At 48.5% G+C, this 21,284-nt stretch overlaps 1 protein-coding gene across 5 annotated transcripts in view; it reads right to left on the bottom strand.

Moving 5' to 3' along the window:
* SAMD11 (sterile alpha motif domain containing 11) overlaps window positions 1–21,284 on the bottom strand; it is a 215,997-nt gene that overhangs the window by 25,687 nt on the left and 169,026 nt on the right. For all 5 annotated transcript variants that reach the window (XM_069241127.1, XM_069241126.1, XM_069241125.1 and 2 more), the window contains 2 exons: window positions 12,713–12,863; window positions 202–317 (listed from right to left, as the gene is read on the bottom strand). In XM_069241127.1, the coding sequence (XP_069097228.1) occupies window positions 202–317; window positions 12,713–12,863 (267 nt within the window). The remainder of the gene's footprint in view (window positions 1–201; window positions 318–12,712; window positions 12,864–21,284) is intronic.

A 21,284-nucleotide genomic window follows, 5' to 3' on the forward strand; every position in this document is an offset into this window, starting at 1 on the left:
AAATAAAGGTCCATGTATTGGAGTCACTGTACCAGTTTTGCTGCATGACTGCTTCTAATGTTAATTGTTAAATACTGCGGATGCAGTTTCTCCTCGCGGTTTCTCTGTAAATGAGTTCTTTGGAATGACGTAGGCCAGCAGGTGACTTACCTTACAGATTTACTACCCCCTCCCCTTCTTCTTCCAAAGTCTGGGGCTCACCTGGTGTCTGGCACAGGCTGGAGGGCACCCCCAGGAAAGGTGGTCGCAGGTGCGGTCCCAGCGCAATGTGGGGGGCATTTTGTGGTGATAACAGAGGTGGTGGGTGTGACATCTCCCTACAGAAATAAAAGGAAATAGTTGTTGAAATAACTATATATACATGAAAACAAGAATGAAAAAGAGGCCATTTGGTGCAAGCCACCTGGCTCAGAGATCCAAGCCATCAGTGACTAAAGCTCTCGCTGCTGACGTGAATGGGATTGCCATAGCGTTTGAAATACAAGTCAGGGCCATCTCTGGCAGCATTTTAATATGACAAATTCAGTACCGTCATAATAGTATTAGTCACACCTGTTATTTACAGTGCTCAGAGATGGAAAACCGCAGTATTGAGTACTATATGGAAAGAAAGAAGCATAGGTAAGGTACACGGGTCTAGCTTTGACTACGAGCCTTTTACCTTTGTTATTGTTTGTTTTGGTTTGGCATTTTTTGCAATACTTTATTGTTGGGGTGTTGCTGATCCCTCACTATTATAGAAAAATAATAACATTGGGTAAAAGCAAAAATCATTTTTTTGGTCTTAAAAAGCACGCATAGTACTTACTCCCTGGCACAGCATAGAATTTGTTTCTGTGTGGATGTGCTCCTTGTAAATGGAAAGAATGCCGTCCCCCACAGGAAGTTAGCCAATGGCTGAAGAGGGCTGACCCACTGTCCCATGCTTTATGCAGTAGTGGGAGGCAGAAAAATTTGAATGACATAATAACGATCCAATGGATGACGATGACTCACTGAAAGCCTTATAAGTATATAATATATTAAAATGTTAAAGAGTGAAGTGCTTGGCTAAGGGCAGCCTTAGGGTTTCCAGACTCCCAAGACTGCACACTCAAGAGCATACTTATTTAGGTTTTGTGTTGCCCTTGCACCAAGCAGGGGGGCACAAGGGCGACACAAACCCCAAGTTGGATTTATCAAGCCATGCAAGCCCACCTTGTGTGGCTTGATAAATCCAGTTACGCAACCAGCGTATACATTGACTAACGAGGAGAAACAATGTTATTTCTCTTGTTTTTTCCCTCAATGTGTGCTGCGAGGTAAAAGTCTCAAGGGCCTATTTTTTTGCAGGAAAGTGTAATAACTATGGCCTCAAGGGTATAACCTATAGAGTTCAGTAATTCCACAGCTGAATACTCGGGGCCTGATCCAAACATCTCGAGGCTTTCACTGCTCCACACTAAGGGTCTAACCCTCACATCTCAAGACTCCCACAATGATTCACTCAGGGTCTGTGCCTACATCTTGGAACCTATAGATGCACGCGCAGGGTCTGAACACACACATCTAGGGCTTACACTCTGGGTCTAACCTATAGATCTCAGAATTCCACAGCTAGACACTCGAGTCTGACGCATACATCTCAAGACTCCCACATTGATACACTCAGGGTCTGTGCCCACATGTGGGAACCTATAGATGCACACGCAGGGACTGAACACACACTTCTCGGGCTTTCACTGCGGTACACTCCGGGTCTAATCCATAGATCTCAGAATTCCACAGCTAGACACTCGAGTCTGACGCATACATCTCAAGCTTCTCACCGGGTCATTTCTGATGGCGAGATGTAGAAATCCCTGCACACGGGTAAGACTCGACCATTAAGTCCCCTGTGTGTCTCATTTTAACGTTTGTGAGGTTCTTGGGAGGGGTGTGTTTGTGGGGGTGGCCTCTTGATTTTAAGTACTGCAACTGAACATTTTTATCACCGCTGAGGCTCTGTTGTTTTTTTAAGAGGTCGTCTCAGATCTTGGAAACTCCCCTCGCCCCCTTATTTTCCAAGCCCAAGGTCACTTCCTGAGACTCCTCTCTCTCTACCAACCGCTCCTCTGAGGCCGAACTGAAACAGTCCGCATCTCTCTCGCTTTTTCTTGCTTTTGGTTCTCACCCCGTTGCTCTCTCCCTTTTCTTTCACAGCGGCCCTCTCCCCACTCGCCATGCCTCCATTTTACATTTTATGAAGCCCTAACTCGCCCTGTTCGTTCCTTGTCGCTATGCTTTCGCACCCCATCTCTCAGTACACCCTCCTTTATTGTATCTTCTGCGTCCGCCCCTGCATGGCGCTTCTGGCTGTTTCACTTGGATGCCCTCCCTTCTTCAGTTTATTGGTGCCCTCTCTGGGTGCCCTCTCTGGGTGCCCTCTCTTTCTGGCGAGTCTTTTTCCCTCCTTCTTTCTCAGCCCCGCCCCCACCTTTACACATCTGGATTTCCATGTTATCCTCCCTGTCAGTGCTCATCGCCTCACAGCATCGCTCCTTTTTCCTCTCTTCTAGCGGGCCTCTCTCCCCTTCCACACAAGGCCCCTCGACGTCCTCGCGGCGCGCTCTCTCCCATCAGTTTCTTTCCGTTGTCTCCTCTCTGCTCCTTATTCCCAGTCTCATCTTCTCCCCCCCCTCGCCAGCTCTCTTTACGTCCTCCTCAGTCCTCTGCTCCTCCTTCCCCTTAGTTCCCCCCACTTCATCTCAGTGTCCCTCCAATCTGTGCTCTCTCCTCTTACTTCCGGGCATCTCTCCCTAGTCCTCCCCAGTAACTTTCCACTTCTTGGTCCTCTCCCCCTCCTTTACCTTCCTCCATCAGCCCCCTCTCTGCCCCCCCTTACTCTCACCTCAATTTAGCGCTCCCCTCTGCCCTACTCACCCCCTCTCTCCTCCTACCACTTAGCCTCCTCTGTCCTCTTTTCTATGCCTACTTTCTCACCCTCCCTCCTCTCGCCTTCTATCCCCCCTCCCAGAATCAACCCTGTCTGCCTTGTGCCCTCCTTCCTCTGCCTCAGCCCACCCCTCCCACCAGTAGCCTCCCAGTATCCCTTTCACCCTCCCTGTCCTCACATCTCCGCCTTAGGTCTCCCCTCCTGTCTCCTCTCTCAGCTTCAGCCCTCCACTTCTCCATGCTCCCGGCTCCTTCTCTGCTCCAGTCTTTTACTCGGGCATGACCTGTATGTCTCAGCCCTCTTCTCTCTTCCTTGAGTTTCTTCTTCGCTCTTCAGTCCTCCCCTCTCCTCCTTTCTCAATCCGGCCCTCCTCTCCCCTGCCCTCTTATTCAGACCTCTGTTCTCCTCTCCTTTGCTTCCCCCAGCCCCTACAGCCTCAGTCCTCTTCTCTCCTTCCACCACCTCTTTTCCTCAGCCCCCCTACTCCTCTCTGCCTCAGCCCTCCATACCTCTCCCTCCCCTACATGCTCAGCCCCTCTTTCTTCTCCCTCAATCCTCTCCTTCCCCACCTCTTTCCCTCAAATCTTCTTACGCCTCTTCACTTTCCTCTGCCTCAGCGCCCCCATTCCTATCTGCCCCTTACGTGCCTCAGCCCTCCTCTCGCCTTGGTCCGTCTCAGCCCTTTTCTCTCCTCCCTGACCTCCTTTCACCGCCTCAACCCTCCTCTCTCCGCCGCCCTCCCCTCTCCCCCCCAGCTCTTCTCTAATTGCAGAGCCGCGCGCCTGGCCCCGAGCCACCGATCGATGTGTCGCTGTTGAAATGTTAATGCTAATCGTATAAGGGCTCCGGTGGCGGGCCCTTCAGTGGCAGCGCCAATTAATCTCAGGTAAGGCCGGCTCTGACCTTGGGCAGGAGCCGGCCGCAGCCGAGCGATGCTTATGTAATTACACCGTGAAGTGTGTAATCACCGCCCTCATCCCCGAGGCCTCCCAATTAGCCGGCCTCGGTGCCGGGCTGCCAAGTGCTCGCCACCCGCGCCGCCGCCGGAGATGGAGAAGCGCCCATTAACGCCTGCGGGGCGCGGAGGTGGGCGAGGAAACCAGCCCTAATCACGGGAGACGATCGCCGCGACGTGCACGGGATTTATAGGCGGCTACTTAGCGAAGCGAGCGCCTTTTAACTGTCTCGGCGCTGCAGCTCGCCCACATCTGCACACCTACAGCCACCATCACACACAGTCATCTGCACATCTAAGGGTATATTCCCCCCTGCATTGTGTCGCTCTGTAAACCCTTGGGCCACGTTATGCCGGTCAGGCATAATGTATGCGTGGGGGGGTTTCCAGCGCTAGGAGGCCTGCAAAAATGGCGCAGTTAAATTTAATAGATTTCACTGCGCCATTTTTGGCATCATTTTTAACGCCTGCTCAGAGCTGGCATTAAAATGACGCTCCCATACAAAACTGTGGGCCTCCTTGCTCTTTGCTACGGTAGCATTGTGTAGCAAAGTGCCACAATAACACTACTGTGCTAACGACCGCCATGGTACGCCATATTAAAAATATGGTGCAACCACGGTGTGGTTAGGTGCAGGTGAGGGTGCAGAAAAAATGGCACATCAGCTTTGACGCGCCACTTTTTCTTAAATATGGGCCTTACTCTGCTCCCTGCTTGGTACCACAAGTGCAACATTTTACACACCTACTACCACAGTTTGAGATAGTTTATTTATTGCATAATTAATAAAAATCATTGCAATCAGCAAAGGCCACAGTGTACAAACGTGACATGCATATCGCATGCAACATCTGCGCACCAATAGCAACATACAACGGCGGACATGTACTACCTCCTACACCTGCTGGCAAACGGATACATATGTATGATCTGCACAGCTAACCCTACCCGATGACTAAATCTGAACACGTACAATCGCACAGGCAACATACGAACACCGCAAACAACACGTGAGCACCCTCAGCAACATACAACCGCGTAGACGTACTGCTTCTGGGTATAGTGTCAAGAGTAGAGACTGGGATTAGGAACAGGTATGAGGAAGGATACAGCACCGGATTAAATTACCGGCTAGCGTGAGAATTGGTTTCAGGGTAAGGACAGGGTTTGGGTAGAATCTGCACTTAAGTGTTGTCAATCAATCAATCAATCAATCAATAATATTTATAAAGCGCGCTACTCACCCGTGAGGGTCTCAAGGCGCTAGGGGGAGGGGGTTACTGTTGCTCGAAGAGCCAGGTCTTGAGCTGCCTCCAGAATGCGAGGTGGTCTTGGGTGGTCCTGAGGTTGGCGGGGAGGGAGTTCCATGTTTTGGCCACCAGGTAGGAGAAGGATTTCCCACCTGCCATGGTGCGGCAGATGCGAGGGACGGCGGCGAGTGCGAGGCTGGCGGAGCGAAGTTGACGGGTGGGCGTGTAGAAACTGAGGCGACAGTTGAGGTATTCGGGTCCCTTGTTGTGGAGGGCTTTGTGTGCGTGGGTGCGTGCATGTCCTAGAGTATGATTGCGCAGGGGAGGAGTGTTCACTACAACACCCATTTTTGTAAAACTAACTAAAATAATAGGTCCTCGTGAGCTGAGTATCAACTAAATTAGTATCTCGAGATTAAACGCAGTGATTTTTTCCACTCAAAACAGACATTTCTGCACAATCACAGTCTACCACAGGCAGCACCCTCTGCATATGAATTACCACACATTGCAACATCTAGGCATGCGCTACCACAGCATCTGGGCACCCTCTCCTGCAAACACCCGTAACTACAGCCTGACTGACACACAAGCCAGCTGGATACAGTGGCGCTGGAAGAAGGGGCGCAGGGCGTGCTGCAGCATCCCAATAAAGCCTTGATGGATTTCAGATGGAGGACTAACAAGGAGGCTATTCTTTACTAGTCTTGAAGCATAGGGTGGCCTCAGCAGCCTACAGACACACAAGGCTACACCTGCGCCTACACGGTGACTGAGAGAAACACATCTGCCCACCAGCATCGCCCAGTGCGCTTGCACTGTAGACTCTCCTGCATGTATATGGTTCAGTGCAGCATTTTTCTGCCATATAACAGGTGGGGTACTGCTTCTACGGAAGCGGTACCAGCCAGTGCCCACAGGATCTATAGGCACTGTGCGTTTCTTCCTCGTGACCCCCCCCCACCCACCTTTGCCAGTGATGCACTTCACCGTGTTCTATTTTTTCTACCAACAGTGGCCCTGTAAACGTCAGTGGAGTCTCAATCCTCCCCCCAAACTAGACTCAGTACACTTTGATGGCCGCTCACTCACTCCCAAACACTGCCCCATAAAATTCAATTGAGTCTGAATCCTTCTACTAACACTGGATCCCGCACACTTCAAAGGAGGCTTACTCATTCCCAATCGCAGCAATGGAGTCTCATTATTTCCCCCAAAACTCGACCTCATACACATCAGTGGAATCTCACTCCCTCTACTAACACTGGACCGGACAGACTTTAATGGAGACTCACTCATTCCCAATCACTGGATCCATAAACTTCAATCCTTCCCCCCAACACTGGACTTCAATAGAGGACGTTTAGTCCAAGATCACTCCCTTCGCACAGTTAAGTGATAACCTTGGCCCTCCTTACAAATAGTCCTGTATTTTGATGTGGAAATGATTGCATGAATAAAATCTGACTCTGACACCAATGTATTAGGATTTTATTGGATGTGATAATTATTACATTTTAAGACTTTTCCGGGAATACATCTAGATTATTTATGGCACTTACTACATCAAAATTCATATGTCCTGGTGAGGTGAAACATCTTGCTTTCACCCCCATTGTTAAATTCCTGAAGGTTGACCTGCTGAAATTTAAAAATGGTAGGACTTTTATCACACCTGGTAACTACTGGGAGCAATGAACATCACACCACTTATACTTAATTGTTCTCAGACCTTATGGCTGCTCTGAAACGCCATTGCCCAGCTCCTGGTCAGCCCGGAGAGCAGCTTCTAGGCGCCTCTCTCATCTCTGTGCGAAGCGCCGTCCTTGGCAATCCGAAGTTGTCCTCCCCAGGTGATCTTGCACGCAGGTTTACGGTAACCGTATTTTTAGCACAGCAGCGCCGGTCCCTCTCCCCCGCCAGCCCCACCAGCGGCCGCCACCGGGGCACAAAGGCGCTTGCCCTCTCTGCTAAATCTGATATGTCCTTTACTAGGAGACAAATGGTTCGCCAAGCTCGGAAGTATTGACCTTTCTCCAACAATAAGTGCTAATGGCCTTCACATAATCGATATTTAAAGCCATTACGGGGCTAGGCGCTATAACGCTAGAGTGAAGCATTTCATTTCAACACTGGAGAGGGCTCCCGCTCTGCCAGCCTCTGCACAGGCACCAAGCCAAGCCCCAAGCCAAGCCCCATCCTGGGCACTGACGCTAAAAAACCCACAAGCTGAAAGTGGCACTGTGGGTAGACTAGGGTAGAGTTTTTATGGGGCCCCAGAGTAGGACAAAAAGAGCATTCTCGTAATCAGGTCTTAAATCTCTAAGAATCACCAAGAACAACCATTCTAGAATGTTCCTTTGCGTGTCGAGGTATGTTTGGGCACTGACGCCACCTGTGACGTCATTCACGGGTGGACACGTTCTAAAGCGTGCCCTTCCTGAAACGGGGGAATATGGCAGCACGGCAGGACTGGCCTCTTGTGAAAATAAAGGTTAAACACACCGCTAGGTCTACCTAAAAGTGTAAATATTCCAGTCTTTGATGCCAGTTATTGAACAATCTGGCAATACAGTACAATGCATACAAAGGCAGAGCTAAACCCGAGTGTGTCAAGGCACCTGTGCGCACATCGAAGCACTTTACTGAAACCAATAAGCTAATCTTCAGTCTTTTTCAACCCATACAAGTCAGATGATTACGGTACAAATAAAGAGATCTTATTCTAGAGCAGTGACCCCACCACATAAAGGGTCTGTGCTCCCTGGGAGCAAGGGTGTGGGGCTCACACCACAGGAGGCCGCAATGAACATACATACACATGAATCCTTTCTTTACAGCTTTAGAGAGCCCAGATGTTAGGGTCTGAAAAAGTGCACCAGAGCCCTGGTTTTTAGTGTAGCATCCTCCAGGTAGGTGAGACATGGTCTCTGCTAGTCCGATTCGGAATACTCACAAAAAGACAAGATTTTGTAAGGGGCCCAGGTTAACATACTATTAAATAATACAGGTAGGGCCTTACTACTGTTAATTATCACTATTAATGCAACAGAAGCACACTCCGAGTCTGCGGGTAAATTTGAAGCCTCTTTAAGTCCATATTGTAGAACCCAGCGTTGCTCGCCCCCACTTTAACATCTCCCTCCTTCTAGGTCACTTTAATATGTATTTCACTAATACAACCCCAAGGCTTAGTCTCAGGCTTTTGGGACATTACCTTTCAGAGACCCCTCTTCAAAAGACCGTGGCACTCTGTCCCGGACAGAAATTTGTCTTCGAACAATTCTTTCTTGCAGACAGAAATCACGTGTATGTGTGCACGTTGTGTTCGCAAATCAAGATCAAAGCTGAGAAACTGTGCCAGGAAAGCATTTAGCCTAGGAGCTAAGGGCCTATTTTACCATCGTAAATGTTCATAACACAGAATTGCTAGGTAGAAAGTTGGTAAGAAGGGAAACAACTGTACAGGAAGTATACCTGAAAACCGCAGAACTGCGGATGTGTTTTCAATCCCAGCTCTTACACAGCAGCATTTTCAAGACCTATTCACATGGGTGTGAGGGGATTGACAAATGCACTGAAAGGCTGGGAGGGTGGGGTCAGACCTGGGCAAATGTTCAGGATTTATGATAGCAGTCACGCCGGCGACTGTCCTTTCTGAGGGCTCAAATGTGTGACAAAATCTCGATTCCCTTCGGGGACGCCCATCTGTATCCCAAATAACACTTGCTTGGTTGCGGTGCTCTTTCCCAAGGCAGAACTTGCCTCTTTCAACCAATTGTTATCTTGTGAAAAATAATCTCATGATTATTTATCGTGTTTCCAAAATATCACTACTCTGAGGCTCTTCATTTTGCACACCCAGGGTGCACGATCATAGCATTTTGCCAAAAACTGCAGCATTTCAAATTTCAACACACTATTGAATACTGCAGCATGTTAACAGAGCATGTGATGGATTTTGATGGTAAGGTTAAAATCAGGCAGATGGAATTGTGTGATTCTGTGGCAGCCATTGTCTGGACAGGCATGTATGTACTGCATCTGCATGTAATCCACCTTTGCATGCAAAATTTGCATTGTAAACAAATCTAGGTAATACAGAGCTACCAGAAATGCTACGAAAATCATGCTGTGTGGTTTCTGACACTTTTCAAAAGGCAACAGGCTAATTTTCACTTATCGATGCTTTTTTCAGAACTAAAGAAATGAAACATTTGCCCAGATAGTGTTAATATCCCTAATAGGGGATTTGTGGGGAAAGATGTTTTTTTCCGATAACAATAAACATAGACTTTTCTTATTTAAGTATAATAAAATAGAGTGGAAAATGGTTTTAAACAGCACATTTTGTTTCACTGTTGATAATCGGTTTAAAGAGACGGACACACCAAACTGCCACTCAGAATTTAGAAGAGGCTCGTTTTGCATCTATGTTCAAGACCTGATACCTTGAGTGATTGAGTGACTCCTGGCCAATCACTTCGGTAACAATCAAGTAATGGGTAATTATGTCCTACATTTTTTTTTTTGGGGGGGGGGGGGCTCCAGGTGCGCCTGGATTGAACCTAACGGAGACTTCAGAGATAGACTTGAAAACATAACAAAAAACACAAAAAGAGGCACTCCTTTAATTGCAAGAAGTGTGTTCTGCTGCGTGCAACGTTATGCGCGGCTACCTTTATTCGACATAAGAAATGACGGCATAAAGAAAATGGTGTTTATGTGCTTCCGTGCAAGCTAAATAATTTCCTCCACTATTTCCACCAAACGTTCTCTTCCTTTCCTCTTGATATGCTTCCCAGATCTCCCCCTCCCCACTAGCCTTGCACCCCTCTTTGGCGGCGGCGCTGGCTGATTTCCAGGCACTTCTCAGCCTGGAAGGGGCTGACAGCTCAGGGAGCCGAAGGCAGTCACGGCTGTGTCAGCAGCAGCTGTGTCAGCCAGAGGGCAAAGCCTACCCCCCCCCCCCCCCCAACTCCCACTCCGGGGACCCGCAGCCCTCCTCTTATGGCGAGAATCTCTTTCCCTCCCGCCCCTCTCTCTCTTGAGGGACTCCGCAACACTCTCTAATGAATGCTGGGCCCCTTCTGTTCCCGCCTCTCCCCCTCCAGGGACTCGGTAGCCCTCCTACAATGTTAGTAGAGCCACTTATGTCCCCCCTCCCCTGCGAACCTCTCATCAACCAGCACCAGGCTCTTGCAAAAGTAGATTCATCCAGAAATCCTTTCTTTCCACTTCACGCCTGGAGGCCGCCATTCTACTTTTCCCGCACCCCATCGGGGTCCCTGCAAGACTAATTACACCCCCACAACCTCCATGAGCGCTGCAGGCCCTACTGTTGAAATCAGATGCTCGCCGTATTCCCCAGGAAGTTTGCAGCATTCATCTGAAGGGAGGAAGCCTGACTCTCTTTTCTCCCTCTAGGACACCCCTACAGGGTAAGCATCCCTCCACAGATTAAAACAGGCTCCCAACCTGGCTACTCGACCCCACTCCAGGCCTATCAGCTGGTCAGCGGCACTGGCCAATCACCAACGCCCCTCGTGAAGAGTCCACCACCACTCTCGCGAGACTCAAGGACTTTAGGGCAGCCAAAGGCCAAGAGAGAACACGCAGTATTGAGAGGATCTGCTGGGAGTTGATTGGGACAGGAACTAGTCTCTAAATCACAAATTCTATTGTTGGGAGATGGTCTCGTTAGCGCGGCAACACCCCAGGCTGCTTCTGTGCCTGAGGTGATGAACATCATAAGGGTGGGCACGCCTCCTCGGGGTTCAGGTGGAGGAGAGCACCTAATGTACCTTGAGCCTAATTTACTTGGCCCATGGTGGCGCATTAAGTGCCTTACTTGCCGCCCTGCGCCACCTGGAAAGGGCAGAAATGCACTGTATCTACAAGATTTCTGTCCTCTCCCCCTGCGTTGGTGAAAAAATCACTGCCTACTGCAATACAGGGACCCTTGCACCATGGTGCACCATGGTGCAAGGGCACCTGCATTGTGGGGAATGATCATTTTTTTGCAGGAATGAACACCTTCCTGCACAAAAACAATCACAAGAGGTGTTTTCCTCTTTCTCTGTGTATTAAAGAAAGAGGAAAAAAGGCTGAGAAATAAAGATATTGCTCCCCGTTGCACCACTCTTACGCCAACCCTGGGGTGGAGAAGGAATCTGATGCATTCCCAGACTTGTAAATCTGAGAATGCGTCAGCTTCCTTCATGTTCCATGGGTGTTGCATGGGAACTTCTACAGCAACGCCCATGGAAGACCCTTTTCACTCAGTGTTATGCATGAAAGGGCTCTATATTTACAAGGCCACGAAAAGCCACGCAAGGTAGCTATGCATGGCCTTGTAAACATGTGCTGGCACACTGCGCCACCGAAGCATAAACAAAATGAGGCCTCTTGATTACTTACGTACTTTTGAAGTTTCATATTGGTGTGAACAAGGCCCTGGGATGAGGATGGAGAGGGCATCAGAGCACCTCGTACTGTTATTTACAGTTCGTAGCACAGCAATGACGATTTGAGTATCAGATGTTTTAGGATTAAGCAGCAGAATCCAAAAAGAGCTATCAATGCCACTGTATCAGGTACTAAAATTATTTAAAAAATCATAACAAAGAGTTTTCATTTTTTAAGCAAGCTTTTTGTCTCACTAGAGGGCAGGGTTCTTTATGGATTTCAGGGCCATTTCAGAACAAGAAAGGACACCATACATCAAAGTATTTCTGGGGCAGATGTTCTTTGAGGGCGCCCTTAAGTAGGTTGAAGACATTGAACGTTCTTTTGGAGACTGGTGAAGTTCTCTTTAGGCTTTTGGTCTGCACGCCTGCAGCATCATTTCAGGGGTCACTGGATTCCTTTACTTTGTTTTTAGCCACTCTAGAGTCCTGGGAGATGTTAAAGTAGCAATATATTTAGGAATATTGAGGTTCAGTCCCTTGAATGCAAATACAGCTTAGCTGATTGAAGAGACATGTAAGGGGTTCTGCAGAGCGGACATGTCAGAGTTGAGAGGAAGGCACCAGCCTCATGGTGATCAACCAACTCAACATGTCGCTTTGAGGTTCAGGTGAATTGATAGGCCCTGATTTGACACAAGAGTTAGCCAATTAAGACAGGCTATCGTAGGGGTGGGGATGACTGGCCCCATGCGGCTGGCGTGTACTGACATGACAATATGGGATTCTGGGGAAGAGGTATGCCATTATGTGGTTCAGGGTGTATGTAAATGTAAGATCAGGCCGCCAAAGCGCCTAGAGTGCTTTCAATGATGTGCACAGACCACCATGGGAGCTCAGGTGTCTGTCTCAAACAAACCTCTTTGGGGTTAAAACCTGCAGGCTGCAACACTATTGTCTGGGGATAGACTGGCCATTGTCGCTCTGGAATGAAGACAGGCTGCAGGGGCACTATGAAACTTATCACTGCAGGGTTCAAAGATAAGACAGGTTGCCAATGGTCACATAGGTTTATAAGTGCTTCTTGTGTCCACTGACATTGGGCCTGGGTCGCCGATAAGCCATTCTCAGCTCACAAGTTCAGACAAACTGCCATCTTTTCCCAGAGCTTGACCAAACTCTTACCTTTCGTTAAAGTGCGAGGAATCACGATGTTGCGGGAGGCCCTGCTTTCGGCGCTGGCTGGATGAGTTAGCAGATGAAGGGATGTGTGCCTCCATGGCCCCAGGGTTCCTTGCCGCTGCTGCTGCCGCCTCCTGACGGGCGCGAAGGATATCTGAAAAAAGAGAGGTCCAGTCAGCTGGGAATTCATCCAGATGCAATATTCAACAGGCGCATCTGTATATTTTATTCTTAGATTTTAAAAAAAACATTAAATGATGGGTACATTTTAATTAATTTAAATCATTTTATTTTAACAATATTTCCTCTGGTGCAGTGTCAAAAACGAATGGGTGTTGCGGTAGAACGCTCACAGCAAAACCCACAGAAAACTGCGTTGGTGGGCCCATATTTACAAGGAGGTGTTAAGCCACAAAACGTGAAGCTCCGTAGCGCTAGGGCCTTGTAAATCTGGCCCTCAATGCCTTCCCCCTCCATCACTGCCTGCCTCAGAACCTCTTTCTCACCATTCACTGCCTGCCTCAGAGCCTTTCCCATCTGTAACTAACTGCATCAGAGTCTGTTTCTTCATTGGCCATTGCCTGCCTCATAGCCTCCTTTCCACCAGTCCCTGCCTGTCTCAGAGCCTCTTCTTCACTAGTCACTGCCCGTCTCGCTACCTTTTTACTGCTGGTCACTGCCTTCCTCAGAGCCTTTTTCACACCAGTCACTGCTTTTCTCACAGCTTTCTCCCATCTTTTTACTGCCTGCATCTGAGCCAGTCACTAAGTACCACAGTTGTGCTCAAAGGAAATGGAAGAATTACAGCAGAAGAAAGTATGCTTGCTTTTTTTCCATCAAATACCGAGATTCTAATAAGGTACACGTTTGGATTAAACGTTCAATTCTGGGTCCTACTTTTTCACAGCATGTTGACTTCTAAACCATAATGTGTTCAATTTGACCTAAAAAAAAGGGTCCTTGTTGTAATAGGGACCAACTAGTAGTATCAAAAGAGAGCGCCTGAATTTATTCTATTCAGACTAAGCTGGCAGTGGCTGAATATGAAATGGATAGTTGTGTCTACAAAGTCTCCATGACTCACTGGGTTGACCACCTGAACCCTGTGCCTCAAGCGAGGTGTGAGCCAAAGACAGAAAACTTACACCCACCATACACGAGTGTCCATCCAAAGTTATTAATCACATAAAAACAATTTATTACACCTCTCAAAATTATAATCCAGTGAATAGTTCGAACAATGTTGGTAGATTCAAGTCTTCAACCCCAAACGTTAAAGAGATATTGGTAAACATAGCTTTAAGAAAGGCTCCATATCCCACAGCTTGCAAACCAGTCTGTGTACCATTTCATAATTTAGATTGGCAGAACACTGGCAAGAGTGGCCCGATGTAATCGTACCAGAGTTCAGGACTATTGAAAGTTCCAGACGTGGCCGGGGCGCTGAAGGTCTTTCATATTCATTTGTTTAAAGGTGTCCCCAGGTACACACAAGAGAAGACACACATGTTGAAGTGAAATAGTACTCCAATGGGACTCTCCACAAATGTTTAAATCCTTATGGGGTTGTTTTGTGAAATAAGCTTAAATCTGAATTCACTGAAATCAAGGATAATAAAATCTGTGTTAAAAATATCTAAAAATGCCAGTATTCATTTATTTAGGTTACATTTAAAGGCCGACAATCACCAGAACTTATCTTAGAACTCAAAAACCAACCAAGATAACAATTTGCTTAGGCAGAATGCGAAAACAAGCCCAGGCAGATGGAAAAGGCCTCAAATTCAAGTCTTGTCTGAATTTTGACATTCAGTGTTGAGATTGTAAGTGTACTTCAAAGCATTCCAAAATGTTGGTTCTGCCACTGAGATAGCATGGCACAATGGTTGTACAACAGCCTTTAGGTACAACCTAAATGAGGCACTGGCATAGCAAAGACCATACTGAGATCTGTAGAAAGCAAGCAACTCAGATAGATGGGAGGGTTTAGGGATTAGGGATTAAAAAATGCCTTATGTGCCTGAAAAATAATAAAGGGTGTGGTTTGATGTTTACGGTGCTTGTATATTTGTTAATGCTCATCTTAAGTTGTGCCTAAATGAGAATACAGAAAAAAGAAAAAAAAATCAAAGATCGAATGTGCAATGGATTGGCCAATTGTTCTTCCATGTGAGCTCAAGATCTGGGGGCAACTGAGGCCTGTGACTGTACCAAGCCGAAGCCACTATTTTGGGGTCGCTACAAATCAATGAAGTCACATGACACACACACGCAAACTTGCACATACACACTTCTGTATTTAAAAGGGTTGTTGGGCTTTACATGGGGATCACTAGACCCCATCACCTTTTTGTACAGGGGTTGCTGGGCTTTAGGGTGGGGAGTCGGTAGCGCTCAGTTCTTGCATACATTTAGGGAGTATCCCTGAACATAATCTATTGTCACTAACCAGCAAACTTGCCCTGGTGGGTCTGAGAGTGGATGACCCCCTGAGAATAACTGCAGGGGACATTTCTGAGTCCCTGCACCTAGAGCTCTGCCATGGAGCACTTTATTAGGGGAACTGCTGGCCCCTCTATCTGAAGGGACATGCGAACATTCATGTTGGGGAAGGAGGTGGCAGGAAAAAATACAATGAAATAATAAAAGACAAAATAGCGGAATGGGGCTACTAGAGAAACAACTTTGAGCTTTGGTTCCTGCACAGTTATTAGACTGATGAGCAAGCAGCACATCTATTCTTGAATCTGCACAGTCCCTTTGGACCAGCCCAAAGCTGGAAGTAAGGAGGGGAAGACTGTCACATCTGCTCATGAACGTGATTACTGCTGTCGCCCGCCGATAGAACCGGCTGCTAAATAAAGGGCCATTTTCCATCTAACTGGCGGTACACCCCGGCGGATAAGTGCACTGTTACCACTGTTTCCACTCCTCATGAACACAAGCCTTTTACTGAGCTCATGATCGGACCATCTCTGTAATATGGCACATTATGCAGCTCACATTCCTGGTGTACAGAGAGCCCTGTGAGGCAGGGCACGCGGGTGACATCAATACCCCACCTCAAGCATCGCCAGCTGCTGTCCCTCTGTGAACGAAAAGCCCCTTCTCAGCATCTTTCAAGGGGCTTAAATATCTCCTGGCCCAATTATGCCAAAGTACCATCCTCCCAAAGTCACCCTAGTAATAACAGTACCAACCTCTCCTCCATGTCTGCGAGCTCCACTTCACACATGCGGAGCTCTACCACCCTTGCTGGGGCTTAGTGGGACCTACCCTCCAATGTCCACCCATGCACAGCCCAACTACCCTCACCAGGAATCTTCTATGTGCCATTTGAGTAGATCTGCCATTGTCCACCCATGCAGAGCCCCACTACCCTCCCCAAGGCTTAGCTTACCCCCCCTTCCTTCCCACCCATGTAGAGCGTGACCACCCTCTCCAGGGTTTAGCTTAACCTTCCTTCCTTAACCACCTATACAAAGTGCTACCACCCTCCCCAGGGCTTAGCTCAACCTCCCTTCCCTGGCCAACCACAGTAAAACCCACTTCCCTCCCTGAGGATAAACTCAACCTCCCTTCTTGCCAATCCAGGCGTAGGCCTACCAGCCCCAATTACGGGCTTAGCTTTGTCTACCTTCCTTGCCCATCCTTGTGATGATCTATACTCTCCCTCGGGGCCTAGGCCAACCTTATGCTATCCCAACCACCTAAAATCCACCCCACAGTCTTACTTCCACGAACCTAGGGTGGTGCTTACCTTGAGTGCCTACTCTCCTGCTCATTTCTGGACCGGAGTCCCAAAATATTAGGCTTTTCTGCAGCTCCTTGCACTTGTTGGTGCCACTCACTTCATGAGCTGAACAGGAAGCAGAGCTGCAGGCTCCAGAGCTATGGCCGGAAGCCCTACCGGAAGGATGCGCCAACCACCACTGGCTCCGCTACAAGTGCTCCCTTTCACATCCTTATATCTGCCACCCCACGCGGACTCTGGGTGCCCCACACCGCGCAACAGACAGGAAGCAGTGCTGCACCACAAGTACAAGAGTGGGCAGGAAGTACAACCGGAAGGATGCGCGAGAGCCACAGGTTCCTCTGAGCGGGCACCTGCCCACATCCCCTCAATGTGTCACGTATGAGCGTCCTGCTGCACACTGAACTGAAAACTGTTCATAAGGACCTCTTTTGCAATGAGAAAAAAACGACAAAAAAATTACCACCATCTTCAGTGATCTTGCACATGCAGCTCTGCCCTCTCTTGAAGATTATAGATGACTGCGACCTCTCGGCGGCAACAAAAATCAAGTCCACCCTAACATCAATCAGCAACACCAAAAGCATGCTTGTATGCCATTCATACATTAGGGGAAAAGCATTTCTTAGACCTATATCGATCAAAACTGTTCTACTGTTCCTCAAGACCAAGTGGAAAACCAAACACTTGTGCTCATGCCAGCACTAAGCCTAAAACCCTAAAAGTCACCCTCAATGACTGCCTAGTATTAGCATCATCTGCGCCGAACCCAGACCTGCAGATATCTTTAATGTCCCCATGTCAAGCAGCAGGGAATATCAAAGAAAGCATGGCAGCTTGAAATAAGCCTTGAAAATCCATCACAATGATCCAGAAATCAAGACAATGGCTCTGCCTCAACATCTAATATACTTTCAAAAACCTCTCACCTCATCAACCCAGAAAAAGCCTGGGAACAGCTTAGTGATGAAATACAACTATGCGCCCTGGACGTTCCCAACAACAATGCAACCAAAACCCACTACAAAAGCTACCAGTCCGTGGACTTATTCTCATTAATGCACTTTCCTTATACCCAGATACTCAGACAGCTACCTCGAATCTAAAACAACTTAAGAGCAATTCACATGTTGTGAAAACATTCTGCCACCTTTCTACAAATTGTTCATTTATTCGTTGCAAGGTTCTTGTGGCCAGATGTACAAAGAGTTTTAGCATTACCAAACGCTCCGATTCAGTAAATCAGAGGGTTTGCGAATAGTAAAACCCTTTTAAAATGTACTAAACCCATTTAAGTATTTGTAAATTGTACCACTTACAACAAACCCAGTTTTGTGCTTCCATTAAACCCATTCACTCCAAAACCAGGAAGCCCACCTCATACTTGCCCCCGTACTCAAAAGCACACCTAAGAATTTTCCTGCTCCCCCAGAACTACTGCAACAGGTCCTCGACCTGCATATAATGAAGAATGGATCAGACTTACTGTATTAAAAAGTGCCCTTGTTCACCCTCTTGTGCCACCCGCAGAGAGGTCTATCGCATGACCCTCCTACCTCTGACTTCTCTTTGGCCTCGTTGCCCACAGAAGCCCCACAAGACCAACCTTCTTGCCATGACCAGACTCTGTCCTCAGTAAGACCGGGCTCCTCCTATGCACCTCTTCTGCACCATTCTCTATGGAGGCCATATCACAGGACCCAGCTACCTCCTTATGGAAGCCCTTCAAGCCTCCATGCCCGCTCCCCTTATAGAGGACCTTTCACAGGACCTTGGTAGAGCCCAAGTCCATCCTCTGTCCTATCCTTTATCACAAGCCCTGTAGCATGACCCTGCTATACCTCCCTTGCTCATCGTCTGCCCCATCCCATAACACAAGCCCTAAAGCATGACCCTGTCACCTCCCATGCTCATCCGCTGCCCCATCCCATAACACAAGCCCTATAGCATCACCCTGTCGCCTCCCATGCTCATCCTCTGCCCCATCCCATAACACAAGCCCTATAGCATGACCCTGTCGCCTCCCATGCTCATCCTCTGCCCCATCCCATGATACAAGCCCTATAGCATGACCCTGCCTCCTCCCATGCTCATCCTCTGCCCCATCCCATAACACAAGCCCTATAGCATGACCCTGCCACCTTCCATGCTCATCCTCTGCCCCATCCCATAGTACAAGCCCTATAGCATGGCCCTGCTACCTCCCTTGGTCATCCTCTGCCCCATCCCATAATACAAGCCCTATAGCATGACCCTGCCTCCTCCCATCCCATAATACAAGCCCTATAGCATGACCCTGCTACCTCCCATGGTCATCCTCTGCCCCATCCCATAATACAAGCCCTATAGCATGACCCTGCCTCCTCCCATCCCATAATACAAGCCCTATAGCATGACCCTGCCACCTCACATGCTCATCCTCTGCCCCATCCCATAACACAAGCCCTATAGCATCACCCTGCCACCTCCCATGCCCACTTTCTGACCACTTCTCAATGGAAGCCCTGTCAAGGGATCATGTTCCGACCCATACCCAGCCTTTGCCCCCTCCTCCTCTATCAGAAGCTCTTTCACGAATGTACTGCTTCTTCCTTGTTGACTTTGTGCGCTCTCTCCTGATAGAAGTCCTACTCATGGAACCTTGACACATCCTATGCCCACTTTCTGCCCTCTCAAGGGAAACCCCATCACAAGACCCTGGAACCTGCATGTCCCCTCTCTGGGCGCCAGCTCCAGCGACGCGCCGTCAGAGGACATTACCTCTTAAGGCCACCACCTGGCCTCTTCCTCTCACAAGACCCTTCTACTTCCAATGCCTGCTTTCCCATGGAAACCCTTTCACAGGAACCCGGCTATTCTCCCCCTCTCGGGACCCCGTTATCTCGCACCCCTCCCCCTCCTCTACAGAAGCTGTCCAAAGTTTGTTTTATTTTTCTCTGATTAAAAAAGAATGACCCTAAAGCACATCAACTCCTCGTTTCCATAGTGCCTATTAAGGGCCTGGCATGTGGCCAACTTCCCACTGCGCATCGATCTTGACAGACAAACACCTACAGCCCCACACCAGTGATACATCTTAAGAGACAGAGACATATCGACAGGGCAGCCTCTTTAAGATGGCCACTCATACATAACACGCCTCACCTTTGCTTCCCATCCCCCTCCCCCAACTGTGTTACATCCTTGAGACATATCGACAGGGCAGCCTCTTTAAGATGGCCACTCGTACATAACATTACTCACCTGTGCTTCCCACCTCTCCCCTGCGGAACAGTCTTTAAATATCTTGTCTCGGAGAGAACATGGACACAGAGGCCGGATGGGTGTACGCCCACTCGACTCGGCACATGGTACCTTGGCACTTTCAGGACGAGTCAGCTGTCCCAAAGGGGCATGGTTTTGTACTGCGCCCCTGCAGAGAGCCGGGTGTGTGCACCTGCTCCAGGGCGACAGCGGCGCTGCCCGATGCTGCACTGCGCGCTACCGCTCATGGAGCACGCGGGACACACAAGTTCAAAACTGGAATAACATGTTTATTCAAGGTACTCATAGTAACTTTCGACTGTTGTGCTTCAGCTGTGAAGAGCCGCGCCAATGCGCTTTATTCTATATTGTATCACGCGTCTGTGTCCTCTGAGCTCTCACAAAGCACCTCTTCCCGACACCAGCTCTGCAGACTGCTCCTCCAGTGCCGCGCTGTCCAGAGCTCTCTTCACGCATCGCGGATCCGCCCTGTACCAGGCACCTGTGTCCCTGTGTCCTGGGAGCTCTCACAAACCACCTCTATCACGCATCACTGATCTGCCCTCTGCCAGAACTGAGATCTTCCCAGAGATCCCACAATGTCCTCTAACCTGACCTTCATCACGCACTGGCATCAAAGTACTGACAGATTTTAAGATATCCCACATTGGCCCCTATCTTGACCTGCAACATGCACCAATCTCAAATTACCAAGGCAGTGAAAGATGTCAGAACCCCCTTCTACTCTCTCCATGTACTCATGCAGTGTACACTTATATCACAATAATGAGACATACGGGAGCTCACGAGGCACCTCTATCCTGACTTACATCAGTCGCTTGTAGCTCAGTGCTGTAGCATCATTGGAGGTCTCACAGACACCCGCAGGAGCTCAAGAGCTCCCTCTAACATGCCTTACATCATTCACTTGTAGCTCAGTGCTGTAGCATCCGTGGAGGTCTCACAGACACCCGCAGGAGCTCACGAGACACATCTATCCTGACTTACATCATTCACTTGTACCTCATTCATGGAGCTCTCACAGTGGTCCTCTGTATGAACATCTGTCCCAGAACCTACACAGCCATAGACCTCCCAAAATGTGCCTCTAGTGTCTAGTCTGACATGTATGGTGCACTCACATCCCAATTTTATTACACAAAGGACATCTTTGCTTATTTGCACTGAGCACTAATGTAGTAGAACAGACAAGAACATACTATGTTATGTTGGCTCATTATAAAGAGCATTATGCAGGCTTGCGACCACCACTGAGCTCCCACTGCGCACACACGCATCCACCCTGAATGTTCTATTAAACATCAGCATCCGTGTACCGTGGCACTCACAGGGCTCTCACAGGGCACCTCTACCTTGATTTGCAATATGCACTTTAATTCTGGCACCGAGACACTTCGGTTTTGCAGTGTGAACTGGTAGCTTGCTAGGGTGCTGCTCATGGCTTTTGAAAAAAAACACAACACAGAACAATGGGGAGGTAAATCAGGGTCCACTTTCTGATTAGTAGGCCGCAAGAGATCAGATAATTGTTCCCAAAATCTGTGCCAAACTTGCACT

The sequence above is a fragment of the Pleurodeles waltl genome, chromosome 6 (genome assembly GCF_031143425.1).
Source record: "Pleurodeles waltl isolate 20211129_DDA chromosome 6, aPleWal1.hap1.20221129, whole genome shotgun sequence".
Classification (NCBI taxonomy): domain Eukaryota; kingdom Metazoa; phylum Chordata; class Amphibia; order Caudata; family Salamandridae; genus Pleurodeles; species Pleurodeles waltl.